The sequence below is a fragment of the Arctopsyche grandis genome, chromosome 9 (assembly GCF_051622035.1).
Source record: "Arctopsyche grandis isolate Sample6627 chromosome 9, ASM5162203v2, whole genome shotgun sequence".
In the NCBI taxonomy this organism is placed as follows: domain Eukaryota; kingdom Metazoa; phylum Arthropoda; class Insecta; order Trichoptera; family Hydropsychidae; genus Arctopsyche; species Arctopsyche grandis.
The window spans coordinates 28202248-28224991 of NC_135363.1; the positions used below are offsets into that span (position 1 = coordinate 28202248).

The 22744-nt window shown below is 35.0% G+C and overlaps 2 protein-coding genes across 2 annotated transcripts; one reads left to right on the top strand and one right to left on the bottom strand.

Annotated features, from left to right (window-relative positions):
- Positions 1-2882: 2882 nt before the first annotated feature.
- On the top strand, positions 2883-12750 carry Mon1 (vacuolar fusion protein MON1 homolog). The gene is made up of 9 exons (XM_077437889.1): positions 2883-3223; positions 3300-3451; positions 4666-4866; positions 4938-5108; positions 5197-5269; positions 5347-5522; positions 8770-8890; positions 8965-9393; positions 11641-12750. The coding sequence occupies exons 1-9, from the start codon at positions 2939-2941 to the stop codon at positions 11779-11781; spliced, it is 1749 nt and encodes a 582-aa protein (XP_077294015.1). The 5' UTR covers positions 2883-2938; the 3' UTR covers positions 11782-12750.
- Prp38 (pre-mRNA processing factor 38) lies at positions 11795-15651 on the bottom strand. Its single transcript, XM_077437890.1, has 3 exons — positions 15515-15651; positions 14687-15379; positions 11795-14615 (listed from the first exon to the last, which is right to left on the bottom strand). Exons 2-3 carry the CDS (start codon positions 15373-15375, stop codon positions 14399-14401), a joined length of 906 nt encoding a protein of 301 aa, XP_077294016.1. The 5' UTR covers positions 15376-15379; positions 15515-15651; the 3' UTR covers positions 11795-14398.
- Between the last annotated feature and the right edge of the window lie 7093 nt (positions 15652-22744).

Below are 22744 nucleotides of genomic sequence, written 5' to 3' on the forward strand. Positions count from 1 at the left end.
ATTACGATTTTGAACCCTGAGATTTTAATACTATATGTAGTTAGAAGTGAACATGGAGACTATTGAGACACAAAAGATTTATTAAATATTATTTGTGCGGAAAGGTCAGTCCTTTAATCAGCTTTCCTGTCCATGTACTTTTGCCAAATATCCTTTATTAAATTAAATCCAACTTGCACATATCTTCATGAAGCTGCTTCAAATGTTCAATATACATGTAGGTTGGTATGAATGAGAATATTTTAAGGTTTCAGAGAACATTCGGTTACTCGAGCAATGGTCGAGCCCGAAGCTAGACATTAAACGAGTTACGTAAAGACTTTGACTTTGAATATCCTCCCGCACACATTCATGGATCCCATATACATATATGTAAAGATCATCATCTTGTATTTTATAAGAAATAGTAGCCGATGATGGAAATTGTCTTAACTCACGTCGTCCAATATTAATTAATATAATGAGCTTTCCAAGAAAAGCAATAATTACATTTTTACACCTTATGAGATTTCAACATTTTCCTTGTAATTTTTATTTAACAAATTAAATTTCTCAATTATATCAAATAAAAATAAAATATATCGCATTTTGCACCAACCATCTCTTCCCCAAATTGGTTGTCACTCATAAAGGACACACCAATTTTCCAACATATAAAAAAACGATTAAGACAATTACACATGAATTACGAACAATGTGAACAAAAAACGATTTCAGTTGTTAAAGTGTCTTATACCTATGTAAATTTATATCCTGTTAGAATGGTATCTTTATAAAATATATCATAAGGAATGCCTTGCACCTACAGCCAGTTCCAATAAATAAGAACCAACTGCAAATACAAAACATCCCTGTGAGGCCCGAATGGAAGAGAGTTAATCAAAATTCCACTCATAAATAACAATCAATCATGAAAACAATGATGAGCGCCGACTACCAGATAAATGGGTTAGAGTGATATCCGACAATTTACTATTACTAAATTATATTATGAAATATAATAAATATTATATTATAATCGTGAAATAATGAAATAAATTAAACTAAAGGTCTGTTCATACCTAGTCGGCACAAACCGACTTCAATCCGGCCGTACGAAAAGTATTCTTTGGTACATTTTGTATGGGTATGTTCATTTCAACCGTCACGTTTACGCCACGGCAGGCTTACAGCAGTACCCGACATTTCCTGTTCATACCCTACAGCAACATCCGTCAACGTATCGTATCCGTCTTTTTGGCCATCGTGGAGATATACACGCGAATTACGTGCCATGAGTAGAGGTAGGATAATCAGAGTGCTATCCATTGTTCGGCAAACCTTTAACAATGCATTTACAACCATTGAACAATACACGGCCCCCTCAGGCTCCGGTGAATAGCCATGAGTCTGCCGCTTTGCTGTTTTGGACCAATTATCGATAGTGACAGTTGACAGCTGTTCAATCTTTCGACATGGTTTTGGCGCTGACAATGACTTTTTGACAATGCTTCCTTGAAATTTGTAGATTTTTTGGTGATTTGTGTTTTTATTTTATCCAGTATTGTTTCAAATTGGTATCAGTTCATACGGAAATATTTAAAAAAAAAAAATTTCCATCATCCACAAGCTCCTTATACAGTGTCCAAAACTCTCCTTCGGTTTTTCTATTTTTTAACATGGGATGCACATCAAAACGCCTCCGTGCTTTTTTATTGCCTTCTTGAGCTTCTTCTTCCAACAACAACGCGATTATACATAATTTTTCGTTCGATAAACGCCGAAACATTTTTGCTGACTTGTATTCTGACGCGTAGCTACGAATGCACGTGTATGCATTCATATTGTAAGTACTCGACAATACGACGTAAGCAATATTGCACCGTATCGTCATGGCCTGTAATGTATAAGTGAGCCGATTTTGCCTTGCACTCGGCCAAAGTGCTGTAAACGTGACGTGAGCGCGACGTGTAGGTAGATATGAATAGAAATGTAATAAAATGACATATTTGAAACGGAGTCGTGCAGTGCTGAAGCCGTGCAGTGCTGTTAAATATGAACAGACCTTAAATCGTGTCGTCACAACATTTTTGACTATTTTTATTGATATGACATTGATACAAGGATTAAACTGAAATTTTCTCGCGAAGAGCACACACAGTTAAAGGTGCATAAAGGTAAACATGAATGCATACACGTGCATTCGTAGCTACGCGTCAGAATACAAGTCAGCAAAAATGTTTCGACGTTTATCGAACGAAAAATTATGTATAATCGCGCTGTTGTTGGAAGAAGAAGCTCAAGAAGGCAATAAAAAGAAACGGAAGCGTTTTGATGTGCATCCCATGTTAAAAAATAGAAAAACCGAAGGAGAGTTTTGGACACTGTATAAGGCGCTTGTGGATGATGGACAAAATTTTTTTAAATATTTCCGTAAAAAAATTTAAATTTTTTTTAAATATTTGCGCCAAAACCATGTCGAAAGATTGAACAGCTGTCAACTGTCACTATCGATAATTGGTCCAAAACAGCAATGCGGCAGACTCATGGCACGCAATTCACGTGTATATTTCTACGATGGCCAAAAAAATGGATACGATACGTTGACGGATGTTGCTGTAAGGTATGAACAGGAAATGTCGGGTACTGCTGTAAGCCTGCCGTGGCGTAAACGTGACGGTTGGTATGAATATACCCATACAAAATGTACCAAAGAATACTTTTCGTACGGCCGGATACCTGCTGAAGTCAGTTCGTGCCGACTAGGTATGAACAGATCTTAAAGGGTCTTAAAAAATGGTAGAAGAGAAAACGAAAAAGAGTAAACTGCCATTTTCAGTTGACGGATCTAATATAGTGTTGCCACACAGCAGTCAGCTGTCATAAAAATAAATTTTGTAGAGTGGCAGCACCGCAATCAAACGTCAGTTGCGAAGTGTCAACGGTCGTGGTGTCCGAGATGGGGGCGCGCGGCGAACACCTGCCGCAGCCGACGCTCGTCACGGAAACGGACCGACCGGAAACAGAGACCGGCAGCACTTCCGGTCGAGAGACGATGCTCGTGACCACGGATTCCCTCGAGGAGTTCGCCACGGAGATGAGTAGTAGTTTCACCGGGCGACCAGACGCGGGCAGCATCCAGCAGATTCAGGGACATTTGCTCAACGGAGACGAGACAGTTCCTTCTGCGGAGTCTGCAACTGCCCCCGTGCAAGTTGGCTCGGCCCGCGACAGAGCTCAAGACGTAACTACATACACACCACTTTTCCACTGAATCTTCACACACATCACTCCTCAACAACTTTCCACTTTTATTTTAGATCAATTTGTCTGCTGCTCTATCTAGTGTAAGTCTAGAAGCTGTCGAAGATTCTAGTACGGACACCGAGGACTATTTACACAACCCAGAGTGGCTAGGAAAAGATAAACATGTATTTATATTAAGTTCGGCTGGTAAGCCGATTTATTCTAGGTATGTATGAAACACTTTATTACCATTCATTTTTATGAAGATTCTTTATTCATTTTAGTATATACAACATATGTACATACATACAATGAAATATGCCATTTATTTATATTATCTTATCATATTTCATACATGTATATGAAACATATATTTAAATTGAAAGTGTGTTTGTTTGATTTATCATATGTAATTTAAGTTCAATGTATTACATATCAATTGATACGTCATGATTATTTAAAGATGTTAAATGTAAATACAATTAATACAATACCTTTCAGGATCTTGATGAGCCGTATATAACTCACTGTTACTTTTTATACATAGTCGTGCCATAAGTTCTGTTACAAAGGTTTGCGATCGTTTTGCTCGTAAATATTAAATACCAACAATATTTTTTTACTCCTTTTGGTAAAGGTACGTATTTAGATAAGATTCATCAAAACCATATTCGTTATTACGGTACTTGGGACTACGAAATTTTTTGTTTTCTAACGAATTTTTTTTTAAGATAGAAGATAAATACAATAAACAAAATAATAGGTTATATGCTGGAAGTACCTAGAAAGCTTCTCAGGTAGTCGTCCGAGAGCAGCGGGCATATGCCTCTTTTTTTTGGGGGATGCCCTGAGAAGGGATGAAAAAACTGCATTGGAAAATGTTTTGGAACGTGTTATGAAGCTCATCAATATAATCCTATTTAATAATAAGCGTTGTATATTACAAAAGAATTCGGCAAAAGCTAAAAAATCCAGTAAGCAGAAAAATCGTTGTTGACGGCGAGCATTCGGGCGTTTATCAATATGGCAGAATGACCCTCTTGGAGACCCAAACTTAATCCCCTGGATTATAAATTATATTCAGATCTGGAGAACATAGCATGCTCTATACGCCATAGCTTTTTAGAGTCGTTCAAGATGATTTTGAACAAAGCAGTCGACGAAATGTCAATGGAAGTGGTGCGTAATTTTATAGACGCGTGGCCGATCACGTTAAGGGGGTTTATAGAAAATAGGGGTGGACATTTCGAACATTTTTAAGTTTTATATTATGTGTATAAGTTTATGTTGTAAATAAAATTTGTTTCATGTCAATATGTCCATTAGTTTTTGTTCTGTGATAAAATATATTTGTAACAGAACTTATGGCACGACTATGTATATTACTTTGCATGCCCGACGATATACAAATTCTCTATATATTATGTGGTAAAATTTCAGGTATGGTAATGAGGATAAGTTAGCGGGTCTGTGTGGAGTTATACAAGCGTTAGTAAGCGTAGTAAACAATTCTGCGATGGACACTATAAGATCGATTCACACTCCGTCTTGCTTAGTCGTATTTTTAATCAAGGGACCACTCATATTGGCCGCTGTTTCGAAACTAACCGACAGCGAAACCCAACTAGTGCTGCAATTGACGTTAGTAATATATATTAGAATTGGTATTCGAATCATCGTTGACTTGAATTGATTTTATTCTGTCGCCGCAGGTACGTTTTCAATCAGATCGTGTCGGTGCTGACCCTCACGCAGCTGACGCGCATCTTCGAACAGCGACGCAATTACGATCTGCGGAGACTGTTGTCCGGTGCCGAGAGGCTTATCGATCATCTGCTCAACTTCATGGAGAAGGATCCGTCTTTTTTGTTGGGCGCAGTTCGGTCTGTGAACCATTGCGTGTTGCAAAATTTGATTTTTTATCTGTAGTGTATTGAATGTTGTTGCTGATAAGCGTTGTACTGGTTTCAGATGTTTGCCCTTGGCGCCTAGTATGCGAGACAATATAACGAACGCCATTGTTTCTGCTTGTAGTAAAATAAAGGTATTTTTTATTTTTTAGTTTGGTATGTTTTGTACGAAGTTTCGTACGGATTAATGTTTTATTTTTTTTTGTTGTAGGATTTAGTGTTTGCGATTTTAATTGCTGGCAATCAATTAGTAACGCTAGTGCGTATGAAGAAGTATACGTTACATCCGTCGGATATTCATTTAGTGCTGAATCTAGTTAAAAGCTCCGAGTCTTTCAAGTCTGCAGAAAGTTGGACGCCTATATGTTTACCAAAGTTTGATTCGAGGTATTTTTTTCTTTGTATTTTGTATACATACATAGGTTGTTAACCGTTTGCCCGCGGCCGTCTTCTATGGAAGCTTTTGGGCGACAAGTCTGTAGCGCGACTGTCTTCCATAGAATTTCTGAACTTTGCACGGGATTTTGAGCCTTATATGCGCCTATTTCAACTGTTTTAAGGTTCAAAATTGGTTGAATATACTACTGAGAGTTGAATGCCATCTATTCAATTTGCTTAAAATTCATATATACCAGTCAAAATTAGTTTTTTGTGGAACCATACTGAAACCTCTTGTATGTGACGTCACGTCTGTTGAACAATGGCGACGATACGTCTCAATTGTATGAAGAATGATTATTTGACAATTAAGCCAAAACTACGAGATATATTATGTATTTTATTGTTTAAAATAATACTTTATGTGTTAATTAACATATATGGTTACTTGAGTTAATATTAAAATCTGTATTTAAAGTCGAATACTCGATTGCCAAATTCGCGAAAAAGGTGCCGCGTACAGGGATTGTTCGCTATATTTATTGCCGCGGGCAAAGGGTTAAGGGTGATCGGATAAAATCGGTTACAAAAAAAATTGAACACGAGTTTTATATATCTGCTCTTTCGGTTTAATCATAGAACCGTTGGTAAGATCGGATTTGGGGATTTATTTATTTTTTTGTCGACAAACAAACAAACAGCATTACAACTTAGATCAGTGTTCGCCAAGTGAGCTCTTTTTGGGCGTAGTAATCTTTTTTAGTGTTGTCCTATTGGCCTATTTTTATCTATAGATGCAGTCGACAGGGGTTTTCAATACAAAATATATTTAATATGGAGTTTAATAAAATAAATCACAATAAAACAATAAAAACAACTACTATGTACATATTGTAATAAAATAAATCAATAACAATTTCAATATTTTTGTATTAAATATTGTAGATAAGATTAGTCAGGGAGGTTTATACTTACTTTTGTAATTAGGCTTGTATTTAGACATTTAACAACATCGGTCTGTCCATCCATAATAAACATTATTTCCTTTTAACTATTCAGCTCTTTTGAGAGTATTATTTTTAAATAAAGTTAACATCCCTGCTGGATGCTAAATGATGTCTTGCTTAGAGAAAAAAAAAAGGATTTAGTTAACAGTAATTTCATACAAAAATAGTCTAAATGAATTGGCATAGCAGGTACTAATATACCATAAGTGTTCATTGCAGTTATTTCTTTTCAAAAGATGCAAGAACATTATTTATATCTTGACTGGTATTCGACCTTTATTAGTCGAAAAAAAAAGTTTCACACTCAAAATATAATATGTCCAAAAATAACCCACTTGGCGAACACTGACGTGCATAATATTTTCTAAAATAAATTTCAACAATGAAATAAATAAAATAAAAACCAAAGATATGTGGAATATTTTACATAAGTACTAGGTTAGGCCAGATTCTACATTTTTTTGGATATTCTGGTGCTGTTCTGTACACCATTTATCGTTTTTGTAGTTTCTTACGATTTTATTTTTGTGAAATATGGCAACTCCAGTCGATTTTCAATCAAGTATTACATTCGTAATAATTAATCCATATATTTTTTTAATGTTTTAACCAATCATATTTATTTATTTAAAGTTTGGACCACAATTCAAACAACCGTCTGATCGCATTAATTACAATTTGATTGGTTTGGTTTGCTCTTAACACGATTGTGGCCGCTGACTCATATTTGTATCATGTTTGGTGCACAACGCTTAGTGGCCGCTGGTACATATGTATATGATTTACGACTGCGCGAACTGTTTCAGTCCACTGATATATTTTTGTATCACGTTTGCGTCAATCGTTTGTGGTCGATGATACAATTTTGTATCACGTTTTCGTCATAAACGAAATATATATCAGCGGACTGAAAAATATATTCTGCACGAAAAATATATTCGCGTAGTCGTGAATCATATATGTATCAGTGGCCAATAAGCGTTGTGCATCCAACATGATACAAATATCAGTCAGCGTCCGCCATAGTGGTAAGCAAGTATCAGCATAGCCACTCTTACGAATACATCTTTTTGGACATTTAATATTGAAAATAAACAAATTTCATATCACCTGTTTCACAATACGCCATTTGAATCGATTTTTAATGCAATATTATGTCTGTATATGTACTTAATTCGCGATAAAATAATTACCGATGGCCAAATTTTATCGATTTACCGGTATTATAATCCCTAAATTTAAGCTCCCGAATACCATATCGTTGCTTAAATCTGATCAGCCATCCAGACGAGGCGTTGAAGTTCTCTTCCAACTCCAATTATTCATGGAAAAACTTACCCTTTTCCATGCACATATATGACTGCAGATTAAACCATGTAACACGGCTGAATCAAAATCCTCGTATGATGACATTTTCATACTCTTTTATTTGAAATTTTTTAATATTCTTTCGTTTATTAATTGCAGCACTATCAAAATCTCTTTTTTTGTTTAAATATATGTATCTCGAATAGTTTGAGCACCGATTCCCCATTTTCGAATCTCTCAATCAACGTAAGTTTTTGTTTTGTACTGGGTACAATTTTCAAATGCAAATATATTGTAACGTGGAGATTATCTCCCGCCTAATGGAGACCCCCGAATTGACCTAGTGGTTGGTAACGGCACTCGGTCACTTCCCATTAGAGTTCTCAGAATCCTGATGAAAGCGCGAGACTGTGCGTACCCGAGACCGTACGTGCCTAAACAATAGATAAAAAAACGGTTCGAGGACGCTACAGTGAGCAACCTGTCCTTTAAAAGGAAGTACACTTGGCGTGGGGGATTATTCTGGAACGAGCGCTGGCTGCGCGTGGACCTCCTTAATCAGCCAATAAATGCTGTGAAGCGACTTTTCTCTTTAATTTGGATCCTCCACCTACTCCTACTCAACAATATCATTAAAAAATAACGAAATTAAAAACAAAAATTGAATTTATTTCAAGTATGAATAGTCCGTACCTGGATAATCGAGATTATACCGTATATATGTATGTAAATACAACTTAAGCAACACTAAGACCAGATTACACTTGGTAATACTTTATATTTACCAAGTAAATATTTTGCTTAGTGATCGATAGTTCAATCAGTGTTTGCCTGAGAAATTGAGTCGATTTTATAACGACTACTACATATGTATATAGTGGTCTTATCTATTTTAACCCGATTTAATATTGTCTTTACTTATATTACAATATGTTTTTTAGTGGATTTTTACATGGACATGTATCGTACTTATCTGATGACTGCCAAGCCTGTTTGCTGCTCTTGACCGTACAGCGAGACGCTTTCTTTCCACTTTCGCAGGCAAAGCAAACAATTACCGAGGTCTGTAATATCGTTTTACCTTATTGTTAGTGCCATACAAGTCTGATGCGTATTAATATGCGTGCATTTTGCAGAAACTCCGTCGTACAAACTGCTTGGAAGCCATCAACGATGCAGTGTCTGGTAAAAAAGATCTATCGACGAGTAAACCGCTACGGCATCTCGGAGTACCCGAGTTGAGGCATTTCATTTACAAATGTCGGACTACAGCACAGTTGTTCACCTCCGACCCCGTCGATAGCAGATCGCACAGAGCGTCTCAAGACGATCTCGATTCCGACTCGGTGAAAGTCGAGCCTACGAAAGGGAAGATTTCGTCGAACAAGATCAATTTGCCGAATTTTCTATGTGCCGATGCAGACAGTGCCAGTATTGAAAATTGCAAGTTGCCCGACACGAATTACTTGGACGCTTATAGGAAAGTCTGCGGTCAGATGCACCGTTCGGCCAGGCCGGTAAATCTAATCTACAGGCTGAACTCTCAGAGCACTATTTTGTCTTGGGTGAGTGTTTAAATTAAACATTTGGTTCTCGAGGCAATTCTTTTAACTGTATCACATATGAAGTATCGATAGATGAAATTTTGTGATCATGGGAAAATTTATTCAGTACCTATCAGTGATTGCGTTGAAAAATGTTTGTTTATTTTGGAGATAATTCGTGAAACTTTGTATCGGTTAATGAAGAATAACCTTTCTGCAACATTCAAAAATGCATTTTAGCTAATAAAAAAATTCGGATGTGACCAACCCACGACTTTATCTATGTACTTGAGGAATATAAGAAATATAAAACACAAAATTCGATAGTAAAACATTCACACATGAGAGCATTTTCGATACAAATTGAGCGCAAATGTAGGGAAACTAACACAAGACAAAAGTTCTACTAGCGGTTGTCCGATTTTGTTCAAAATTTTTTTATCGCTTAATATCACCATAAATATTATAAACATAAAATATCAAGAAGATGGAGATAATTTAAAAGGTCAAAATAAAATAATGAAGTATTGTTTTAAAAAGAATTACTACTTCCGGTTTACGAATTCTTATCATCTCTAAGTAAGTTCATAAAGAATACAAATATAAGCTTAATACGTTGAGTAGTGTGGAAAAAAATCGTATGGTCATAACATATTTGACTTTTTAAAGTGGAAAAAATCCCACTTCCGGTTTATTAAATTTAATGATTTTATTTTATTTTCATCACATTGATACGAGGACTCTACTTGAATTTTCTTGCGAAGTGCACACGTATTTTAAGAAGAAAAGTTGAACAAGAGTAAACTGCCACTTCTAGTTGACGGGTCTTCACTAAAGACTGTCTTTACTTCATCAAGTTATGTTATATACAACTTATATGTATATTAAGCTTAAACTTCTAGATATGAAATTTTAGTTCAATACACTCGAAGGTTTCTGAGCAAAACCTCGATTCTTTAGAGTTAAAGTACTACTTCCAGTCGAGGTCAAAATATTGGTGTACTATACAATTTATAATGTCTATTGCATGCATTGGTTCGGGAGATAATTTAATCCCAAAACTTAAAAGACGACACCTATACCACTTCCGGTCAAATCAAAAATTAAAAAAAATACATAGACGTACACACACTTTTTCTAAACCACGAAAACGTGATCAGTGATCGATTCTGAGTTCGAATTTTCGCATAATCACAAAACTTAATCTACTGCTACTATTATACATGCATACATAAAGTAAAAATCTTGACCTCGGAAATAGTGCATTTTTTTTTTACTTATATATACTAGGAAGGCCTTCCTGGCCAATTACAAACATTGCAGCATTTTTTTTTTATTATACAAGTCGGTGAATTACGAGACACTGAAAAACTCGCAAATTAACGAGACATCTATGAATTGTACATTAATCAATCTCAAATAATGGTGACATATGTAGTAGGTAGGAAGGACATTTAGACAATTTTACCGGGAACCGTTTCAACAATGAAATCAGAGAAAATTGGCAAACTCTGATAGGAAACGATTGATCTGGAGTCACAAATATCCAGGTCTGACCAGCAGCACTACAGATAAACATTCTTTTCAATCGAGGTTAGCTCATGGGATCGAACCCGGCGCCTCTCGACGCTAAGCAGAAGATTAAGGACCGAGCTATGCTGCTGGCTAAACGAAAACGTGATACAAAAATATATCAGCGGACTGAAACAGTTCGCGCAATCGTGAATCATATACGTGTCAGCGGCCAGTAAGCTTTGTGCACCCAACATGATACAAATGGGTTTGGTGCAAACGATCGACAAGCGCCAGACAGAATGAACCACAGATTAACTGGATGGCTGCTTTAAACACAATTCTCTACTTCACGAATGATAGATGGCACATCAGATGACGAGTAACCTTTCGATGTGCACAGATGCAATTATTAAAATTGAGTTGGATCTTTCTGGCGAGTTTAATTCGGAACTAAAGTATGAGAAGCACAGAACGTATACAGGGTAGGTATGTCGGGGCTTCGGGTAGATTTCGCTTAGTGAAAGTGCGAGCAGTGCGCACGCATAAGGTACACGTGTCGTTAATCTGTGGTTCAGTCTGTCTGGCGCTTGTCGATCGTTTGCACCGCATCGGATACAAATATGAGTCAGCGGCCGTCATAGTGTAAATAAAAAGTTTTCATCCATTTCCGATTTGTGACATCATCAATGACGTGTTCGGTAGCCTCGGGCTAATACATGCTTAATGATTGATTGGATTTGTTTTGAATTTCAGGTGTCAGTAGGGTTCGAGCTGTACATGACGTTCGATCCGCTCGTGGATAAGATCACCGCCATAGGCGCCGTCGATAGACTTTTGAAGTGGATAAAAAAGGAAGAGGACAAAATTTTCATCACGAACGCTCCGACTTTTTAGCATTCGAGGTTTGGGGTGCCGTTGTTCGGTGACCTCATGAAGAGTTCCATCAGTCGCAGCTCCAGCGGAGAGGAGCTGTCTTAGATTCGCGTGCATTCGATTGCACGTCTAAATTTAATGCGGTGCAATATTTAGATTAAACTTATTAACACGTTTCGTTATCAGGTTCGGCACCCGGAGTTTATTAAGTCCTATTAGAAAAATATATGTTACATTTGTTACTCGGTAAATTTGTCACTTTACTATTATATTTATATATTTTATAATGAGAATGTTGTTTATACGTGTACATATGCGATTTATTGTCCTAATCAACAAAATAATTATTGTCTTGTAAAAGTATTATAGTTTTCATCATGTATATATTAATTATATATATGTATATGTATTAGCTTTATAGCGAAACAAACAATTAACGAAGAATAGTTAGCTGCAAACAGTCTTCCAATTAGTTAAATATCAAATGCTAACACATACAAACGTACAATACATTGTACAAAAGTTCAATTGCAATTTTTGCACTTTGATAAATTAATGAAATGGCAACATTTTTGTACCTACGTAGTTATGATGACACTAGAATGAATGATATTTTATAAACACTATTAATTAATATTGTACCTATTCACTATTTGATTATTTATAAAATAAAATGAAATTTAAACACAATTTGCTATATCAGTCTTACGTTTCAATTGGATGTGGTTCCACCTAATGGACCTGACTATTGTGACTATTTTTTTCACATCCTTTTTGTACATTATAAAAACAAATTCATAAACTTGAATGAAAGTAAACAACAATATATGCTATGACTATTGAACAAAACAATTCTTGTACATTTGTAATTGAGTGGGAATTCATTTACATAATACTGAGCCACCAACTGAATTCGAATATGACAATATTTTTTGCTAGTTCTCATTTAAGAGATGTGAGCTTTTAAAAATAAAAGTGCAATTTGTACAGATTTTTGGCTTTTTTAGTCTTTAACCCTTTGCCTGCGGCAATAAATATAGCGAACAAGCCCTGTACCTTTTTCGCGAATTTGGCAATCGAGTTTTCGACCTTAAATACAGATTTTAATATTTACTCTAGTAACCAGATATGTTAATTAACACATAAAGTATTTTTTTAAACAATAAAATACATAATATATCTCGTAGTTTTGGCTTAATTGTCAAATAATCATTCTTCATACAATTGAGACGTGTCGTCTCAATTGTATGAAGACGTGACGTCACATAAACGAGGTTTCAGTATGGTTCCTCAAAAAACTAATTTTGACTGGTATATATTCATTTTAAGCAAATTGAATAGATAGCATTCAACTCTCAGTAATATATTCAACCAGTTTTGAACCTTAAAACAGTTGAAATAGGCGCATATAAGCCTCAAAATCCCGTGCAAAGTTCAGAAATTCTATGGAAGACAGCCGCGTGCAAAGCAAAATCTAGTATTGCTATGCCAAAAGTGAGTATTGGAATCAACACATTTAGAATACTTTTGATTAATTATCTAGCAAATTTAAAAAGTCAATAATATACTTTTTGTCTACACATTTTTCCCCCATAATATTAAGGGCTAGTCTAGCTAATTTTTCGCTTTACCACGTTTGTAAGGATTGGTATTTTATGTCAATATTTGTTGAATTCGAGCGGTGAATGATTTTAAATTGAGTTAAAAATGCTGATGTTTAAACCGCATGGTTAATGTAAAAGCGAGATGAAGAATGGCGAGCGCATCACTTCATCTCACTCGCTCACAATCACTTACTTTAATTAATTTAAAATCATGTACAATTTTGACTTTGAAAATTCGCTAGATAATTAATTATACGTATTTTAAAGCAATAAAATATTACAATCAATAGGGAAAACATCTAACTAATGATTCCAATACTCAATTATAGCATAGCAATACTAGATTTTGAATTGAAGACTGTAAAAGCCAAAATCTGTACATATTACACATGTTTTAACGTTCATATCTATCATAACGAGAGCCAGCCAACAAAAATTATTGTCATATTCGAATTTAGTGGGCCAAACTTAGTGAAGATTGAATAGTCTATGCTCCGGTAAGTAAAAAAGGTGATTTCTTGTTGCTCAGTGTAATCAGAATGATTGTACTGATAATGAAATAAATCAACCTATTTACGGACCAGTAAAATATTAATTAATCTACACACAACCTCCTTACTAAATTTAATGTTTATTTTTATATTGTACAAATAGGATTGATGTCAAAAAACTATTCATGATGTTTAACGTTAATTAGACATGGAGAAGTAATTAAAAATATTTTCATTTGTATCTAAAAAGTTTATTTCATCATTTCGATGCCATTTTATTTTTTGTAATTTTTTCTCCCAATCAAAGACAAAACTAATGAGTTTGATTTGAAAATATACATACGTATATTATTTTACAAAATTAAAATAACAATAAAAATTACAGCTGATGTATGGAAACTGGTTTAATTGTTAATTTAATTGTGTCTAAATATAAACTTCATTGGTATGTAAATTGACCCACATTTATATTATATATAAATTAAATCTTAAAAAGAATCTTTTATGAATTTTTATTTCGCACGAGGAGATCGACGATGACGCTCAATATCTTCTATCTCTTGGTCGCCGTCTTTGATCACCTTCATGTCTGTCATTTGTGGGTCTGTGGTGTCGGTCGCGTTCCCTTTCTCGGTGCCTCTTCTCTCTTTCCCGCTCCCTCTCCTTTTCCCGTTGTCTTTCCCGGCTCCGAGAACGCTCCCGTTTACGCTCTTTATCTTCCTTTCGTTCGGGCCGTCTCTCTCTTTCCTTCTCCCTGGATCTATAAAGAAGATGTATTAAGATAATACGTTCAACTATGTACGTATATTGTAAGTATTATAATATATTGACCTGTGTCTTCTTTCCCTATCCTTTTCTCTCGTCCGTTCTGGTTTATCATTAGTCTTCAACGGTTTGTGATTTTCCTTCCATTCGTGATTATCCTTAGCTTCTTCATCGGATTGTATATCCTCGTCTAAGTCGTCGTCCAAAGCCGAAACCTTCGGATCTAGCTCGTTGTTCTCCTCTAGTACGAACCTCTTCTGAACCCTCGGCAGGATTATGTCGCAGAGACGTTCCTCTCGTAACAGCTCGTCGATGAACTCGTCCACGTGCACTAGTTCGAATCTGGCATCTCGATTCTGCCGCCGCAGCTTCCTATTATCATTGTACAGCGGCTCTAAATACTTGTAGCAGTCTATCGAGCTGCCCGTGAGGCGCATATAGAACGCGCCCAGTGCTCGTACGTATTTGAACTCTTCGTTCTTTATGAACTCGACGACGATCTCCTTCTCGGGCTGGATTTGGAGCATCTTCAGAAGGAGGCAGAGGAACGGAGCCGGACGAACATGGCCTCCGTGTACGCCTCCCACGTATCGCAATTCCATGGCTTTGTCTACTAATAGTTCTGATGTAAGAGCGAAGCATTCTTCTTTCCAATATTTGGAATCGTATATGCGGGATCTTATGATTTTCTCGATCAGGTATTGAGGATTTGTCCCTCTGATTGATTTTGCGTCTTTGACAGTTCGGTTGGCCATTTTTCTATAAGGAACACGTTAAAATGATTACATTTGTAAGTATACATTCAACCAAACATAACCTCACACGTCAATCTATTTAAAGCGATTTAGACACATGTAAATAAATGAAAATAATTAAAAAATACATATATTTTACCAATTGCTCGTATTTTCTTTCAAATTAAACTCGAAAACATCGTTTTTTTAATTGAAATGTGAAAACCAACGCGCCCATAGCGTCTGACAGTTGACGTATTTTTTTAAGCACGACCCAGCACACAGTTTTACGACCATGACAAATTACCGAGTTATTTTAGATTTACTTAAATAAAGCCTTTTAAAAATCAAATGCAATGATTTTTATAGATCAAAATGTATTAAAAAATATTTTAATTAAAAAAGGGGATGCTGAGAAAAATCATCTTGAAATTTTTTAATGTTCTTTCATCAAAATTTTTTGGCTAGACAATGGATTTTATGAGCATATGCTTGTAAATCACATTAAAAATTAATCGCTGGTTTTACACATGTATACCTGCACGCTTAGCCACAGTAAGGAATATTACAAGTATTACAGTTGTGTCGCTAGTGGTGGTGTCACCTAAAAAATATTTTTTATTGATTATTAATATTTGTTAATTCATATGATGTACGAGAGAGAAGCGTCAAAAACATAACTTAAGTTCAAATGTTGTTTCTGGATTGGTTTGAATCGGTTACCCTTTTTACCTTTAGGTACATACACTGATATCTAAAGAATTCGAACAAAAGTCAATTATGGCTCATATTTGCTATACATATATAGCTGCACCAGACAGATTTCGCGGTAGCTGTATAAATACAGAAAGCTGTAAATATACAGAAGTTTCAATGAGGCGTGTAGCCACTCGAGGACCATCATATAACGAATATGTCGAATTAGCGTTTTTCAATGTGAATAATTTAGTCCCCCCCCCCAAAATGGTGTCACCCGGTGCTACTGTGCTACTGAGTATTATAATAAAATAAAAATACAATACAAACTACGAGCTTATACACATTTTTTTGGACACGGCGATGCCATTATTAGATAAATACCGAAGTAGAGTATACCCAAAAGAATAAGAACTAAAAAAAGAACAATAAATTGTTGACTACGTGAAGGCTTTAATTCCTAAGGGACATGGATTTACTCGCCAAAGACGCTAATAAGCAAACAGATAAAGGCAACCAATTTACTACAGATGTACAACTATTTTTGCTTTCAATTAAGAATATCTCCTTTTGGCCGTAATATATACATCAGTTTATGTGTTCGTTCCTTCCTGCTTCGATAAAGTCGCATATTTTTATTTATTTTTAGATAGATTTAAGCGGATTAGTTTGGAACACGCAAAGTTATTAATCGAATGAAAAAAAACACAACCCCTGCCACGTGTTTATTTAGGGTATACAACATACCTAATAGTGGTTGAAATCGGTTTCGTTATTGACATTTGTCGGAAAGCTAGTGTGTTTGTAAGGGGAGTTTGTTAAATTTAGTTATACGCGCTAAGGTGAAAGCGTTTTGAATAAAGGTTGCCAAATTACTTGTTTACCTGAATAATATTTCATTTAAATTTCATTACAACAACGTGGGGAAATCCCTTCGCTAACTGACGTCTATTCCTCTTACTCGTGTTTTTCACCCGGAGGCAAAAGATATTATAATTTTCGCGTCGTTCTTCCGACGAGATCAGGAAATTGAATTAACTGGTAATGTTCATTACAAAAAGAAAATAAATCCGAAAGAGTCTCCTGTTTTCCGAAACAATTTTCAATTTGCACGCATGAATAGCAACGATTTCGTAGATACGAAGCAAATGCTACGACTATAGTACATATAGTGGTCGTCAATCGTAAAAGTAAGTGTAAATTTTTCTCATTTTCATTGCTGCAATTTATGATCAAATCAATTTTTATGTAGATTATTGAGCACTTTTTCCTATTATGCTGTACATTAACATTAGAATAATACAATACTATGATTACTAACCAAATTAAATTAAATTGTAAAATAGAAAATGATCAGTAGATCAGTAGCTATTAAAATAGATATAAGATGTATTGTGAGCATAATTTCGTAATAATAAAAAGCATTTAAAAATCAAAATAAAATAAAATTGAATAGTTGGTAATTTTTTTTAAATTTTGATATTATATAATATATAACAATACCACTGTGTTTGTGTATCTGTTAATAGCATTGATTTCATTCTAAAAAAAGTTTGTAGGAAAACTTATTTGTAATAAATAACATAATCCTATGTACATATGTGATGTTGGCTAATATTGTAGAGCATAGGCTCCCAACCTTTTACAGGTGGCGAACTCTTTTAATAATAGTCAAGCAGCAGCATATATTAGTGGTTAGCATATACTGCTTTAAACCGAGTGGTCACGGGCTCAATCTCTCTGGGGATGCTGGCCACACTTTGGATATGAGACTCCAAGTCAATCGTTTGCCAATTTATCAGATTTTCATTGAAACGGTTCCAACAAATTGATAACTTTGATCTATTTTTCACTAACTTCAAGCTTTTCAGCATCTCGAATTGGCTGATTTGTAAAATGCTGTATAACTTTGAATAGAACGTGTAAACTCTGTCTATAATATTGTTACGTGCGCAGCGGATTGAGCGAATTGCACTTAGACCAACGGATATCTGTTATCGGGTTATCTAAGTGCATGCACATACTTCCAAGGATTATATCTGGACTCTAAGTGCATTTAGGCTAAACAATGACCGTTATTAGTTATTTCTCAGAATCGGTACGGGGAGACCCAATGTCGTGGAAACACATATCCGAATACGTGACTATACAACAGGTAAACAGATTAGGCGTCCTGAGAGATCGACCCTTTATAAGGCGGTACGTAGGCGATATCATGTCATTCTGGACTGAGCACTGCCAGTGCGTGTATCTCCTTAATCATCAATAAATGCTGTGAAACGACTGTTGGCCTTTTACTTGGATCCTCCACCCACCCCTACGCAAAAATATCTTCTCTATTTCTAATTGTTTCTCCTCTTTCTGATCTGATTGCGATCATCTGGTTTTTGCCTAAGAAAAGATCCTGATTGCACTTTTGCCGTTATGAGCCGTTATATTTGAAAGTGAGGGAAGTCCAATTTTCAATTCAAAAAACACTATTTCTGTTTGACTGGATGCACAAATTGTTATGAGTTTTTTTTTTTTAATTATATATTTCCAGAATCTCGGAAAAGCAGAATAAACGTATCACAGCCTTTAGTATTTTTTTTAAATATTGTCAAACGCAAAACATTATTTTTAATGTTTTTTGAAATATTTCTCGAAATGAAGAAAAGTGGATTTATGCCATTTTCAAATATATTGGCTCATATCTAGAATTTAGTAGCACAGTGTACAGAAATTCGTTCGTTTTACAATAAATGAAAACTTTATAGATTTCTATACGGAATTGTAAGTCAGCTTACGTGTTCTTTCATAGAAGCGTCTTCTCTTGGAAAGTATTCTCTGTAGTTAATAAAATTCCCGGCTGTGTGTGTGTACTCTGTTGGGAGAAAAACATACAAAGAGAAAGAGAAATAGACGGAGGAGGGGGAAAAAATCAAGGAACAATGGCGTTGTATTTGATTTACGTGATCGGCCAACTAGGAAAGTGGGATATCCGTGAGAGAAAAATCCACCCAGATATACATACAAATAAATACATGTATATATATATATATATATATATATATATATATATATATATATATATATATATACATATATATATTTGTGTGTTTTCCCGAAGCGGCAAAAGTGCCCTGTGAAAATGCCTCTCCATCGAGTTTCTATTTCTGGTAGAAATTTTCGCTTACGTTTATTTCACCCCTTTAAGTATAAACGACGCGCACTTTGATCGCGGCGACTTTTCAGATTGAATTTTACACAAAAGACAAGTAAAACGAGTTTACAGATGAAAATGGCGGGGGAGGGGGTGGAGAGGAAGGAGACCGGTGGTACGGGGGTTGATCTTAACACGGTTTGAGGGGTTGTCTCGAAATTCATCATCATCAATCAGGATGGTGTAATAAAGTGGCGTTGAATTTATTCCACGGATTCTCGAGACGGTAATTTACTGGAAGGCATGTTGCTCTACATATTACCGTCTGACAAAACGCTGAAATGACAATCACATTTCGTTTAATACTGGAAAAAATATGTAGCAGTGGTGACGCACTTATTCGAACTTAGTGAATTCAATAATTTTGACTTGGCGACGCCTTGTATGAATAGTATACATATATTGATAAAGTTTTACGCGTATAAACAATTAAAATCTGACAAAACGAATGGGGGCGGAAAGTCAAACATATAAGGCTACAGGGTAGTGGCAAATGGTTAATTGTCACCTTTTCCAAAATTTTTGGATTCTTAAACGTGTTTATTACGATTTTTTTTCACCATCGAATTATAGCGGAAGCAATCGAAATCTCTATTGGCGGCCAAACCTTGCAAAATGCCAAAGTTTCAAAGCGATTGGAATAATGTGGGAATATTGTCGGACCAATTGGCGAAGTGAAGCTACTAAAATCTTGTAACAATAAAAAATGGTTCATATCTATTATACAAACAAACATATAGATATTAAAATGAATCTGGGCAAAGCTGAGTATGACTGCTAGTATTTTGAAATCAAAAAACGTTCTATTGAAAAAATACGTTCAAATTAAATTGAATAAAAAAATTCATATGCATTGATAAATTAAAAATCAGCTCATTGCAGACATGTTTTTCAAGGTTTGTCAATAAAAAAAAAAAAAAAAATAGCCCTGCAAATATATAATAGGATTTCATATTTTAATTAAAAATTCAAGTGCACTCTTTCATCTAGTCTGCTTTGATTTTACCTATTTAATTTGTGACAGTAAAAAAATGCATCTTTTTTTGAAGAAAATTAATTGGAAAAATTGAAAAAGGAAAGTAAATAAAATATTTTGCATACAAAATCGTATATATTATAAATCATCATCATTATGAATTGTATGTATGTATTGGGTGATGGCTTAAGTTCGTGTCCATTTACCGGTAAAAATCATCCACTGCTGTTTATGAAAACCAATATAATATGTACATATACATTGAACGCGATGAAAGAAATTTAAAAAAGTACAAAATATTAACTACTTTATTTATTCATACAGGTGTTTTTACACTCTTTTTTATTTTACGCGACATCTATAGCCAAAAATTGTAGATAAATATTGGAAGTATTATTATTATTATGCATATACCAGGAAGGTCTAATAAATAAACAACAATGCGCCCTCCTGGCCAATTACAAACATCGATAAACAGTTTTAACAGATCATCATATAGACATCTATGTATAGCCAAATTTGACGAAAATTTTTACAGCGTTTTATAAATAGGCAAATTCGAGATGCTATAAGCTCAAATTTTGCGAGAAAATAGGAAAGGTTGAACCGTGGAAATTTGTTGGAACCGTCTTAATGAAATCAGATATATTGGCAAACTATAATAGGAAACGATCGACCTGTAGTCATATATTTAAGGTCTGTCCAGTAGCAATGGGCCACGGATTGAACCCATGAACCCATGACCAATGGAGTTGAAAGCATTGTACACTAACCACTGATCTATGCTGCTGGTTATCTAGAGCAGTAATAATCAACCATGTAATTTGTCATATACATATTACTTTTCCGTATTTCAGTTATTGCAAAATAGGTATTTTAGCTATTTTTCCTATTATGCTGTAAATCAACATTAAAATAATATAATACTACATTTAATTACTAACAAAATAGTATTGTAAAATCAAAAATGATCAGTAGACCAGTAGCTAATAAAATAGATATAGTATATATTGTGAACATAATTTAGTAATAATAAAAAGCATTTAAAATCAAAAATCAATAATATTTCAGTCGCGTGAATTTCAGCGCATTAGTATCAACAAAATACACTTAAAGATAAATTTTTTGACTTGTACAATAATTCATGAAGGAAGTTGAAAAATAAACATATTTATTGAAACATCCACTTATGGACACGTCTCAATATTAATCGTAGCAATAAAACGGTTGTGCACCGCTGATTTAGATGGTTAGTCTATTGATCAATATTTATTACGACGAGAAATGAATATGAATCAGTGTTTTGTTTATATTCATGTTAAACAAACTCCACGGCAACCGTTTGCTAATAAATAAACTTTTAAAGGGAAGGGTGTAGTACACAGACATATAAATAGAAGGATATTTTTGATGGATGCTAATATTAAATGCTTAATTTTAAGACAACAAAAGTAACGTTACGGAGGTACGAACACGGGAGGGAACTACAATTTCCGGTCTGCCGGAAATGTGCAAAAACATTTGAATATTTCAAAAGCTTTTTATCATCTATAATAATATAATATTTCATCGCGTTTCGTATGTCGACTTTCAGCGCACGATAAAAACGCTACATAGCAACAAACTTTTACACAGAAAATATCGACATTTTAACTTCGCACAACGCCGAAGAAGCGACCCTGCTATAATAAGGATTTATTTTTCAGATTTTCAGACGAAATTGACGTGTACAGGTTTCAGAGCGTATTATTTCATCGATCGGTCGAGCTTTTAAAGAGCGTCACTTACACGGCCTGGCACCGTCGACTTTTCACGCGGGTCGCCCTAAAACCCCCCCGAGAGGCGATAATTAACATTAAAATTGGACCCGGGCCTACCGTATCGTTTGGGCTTTCGAATATAAGGAAAAAATGAACGAATGAAACCCGATTATCCTGAAAAAAAGTGGAAAGGGCTTACGGGGTGCGCGCCGGCCATAACGGGTGATTCATCAATTTGTCTCGGCGCTAAGCTCCACTGGAGCACGCAGATAATTTTCTGAAAGCATTTTTCACGTATATATAATATAATACGTAAGTATAGAGTACAGAGCATCGGAGTGAACCAAGTCCAAGAGTCAGAAAAATCTGTAGGTAAGTGTTTTTCATTCGGTCGCAACCAATTGAACGAAATGTCGCGATGTGTAGGAAAAGTTATGCTATAATTTCAAATTTGGATTAAGGCCACTTTTTAAGAAATGATTTTATAAATGTACATATATTTTTTTAAATTTTAAATTGTATTAGCAAAGTTTGCTTAGGATTTACTCTGGTCGATGACAGTTGGAAAAAAGAAAAAAAAATATGGTTCCAAATGGAATACTGTCGATTTACAAAACGGATAATTAAATTTGCACGGTATTTCTTGCAAGTGTTTTCCATAAAATTCAAAAAAAGTTGGACTCTACCCAAAGAAATTAGAATTAATAGAAGATATTTTGCGTCTGTCGTCGTGGGAGATTGGATCGTTATAACCGG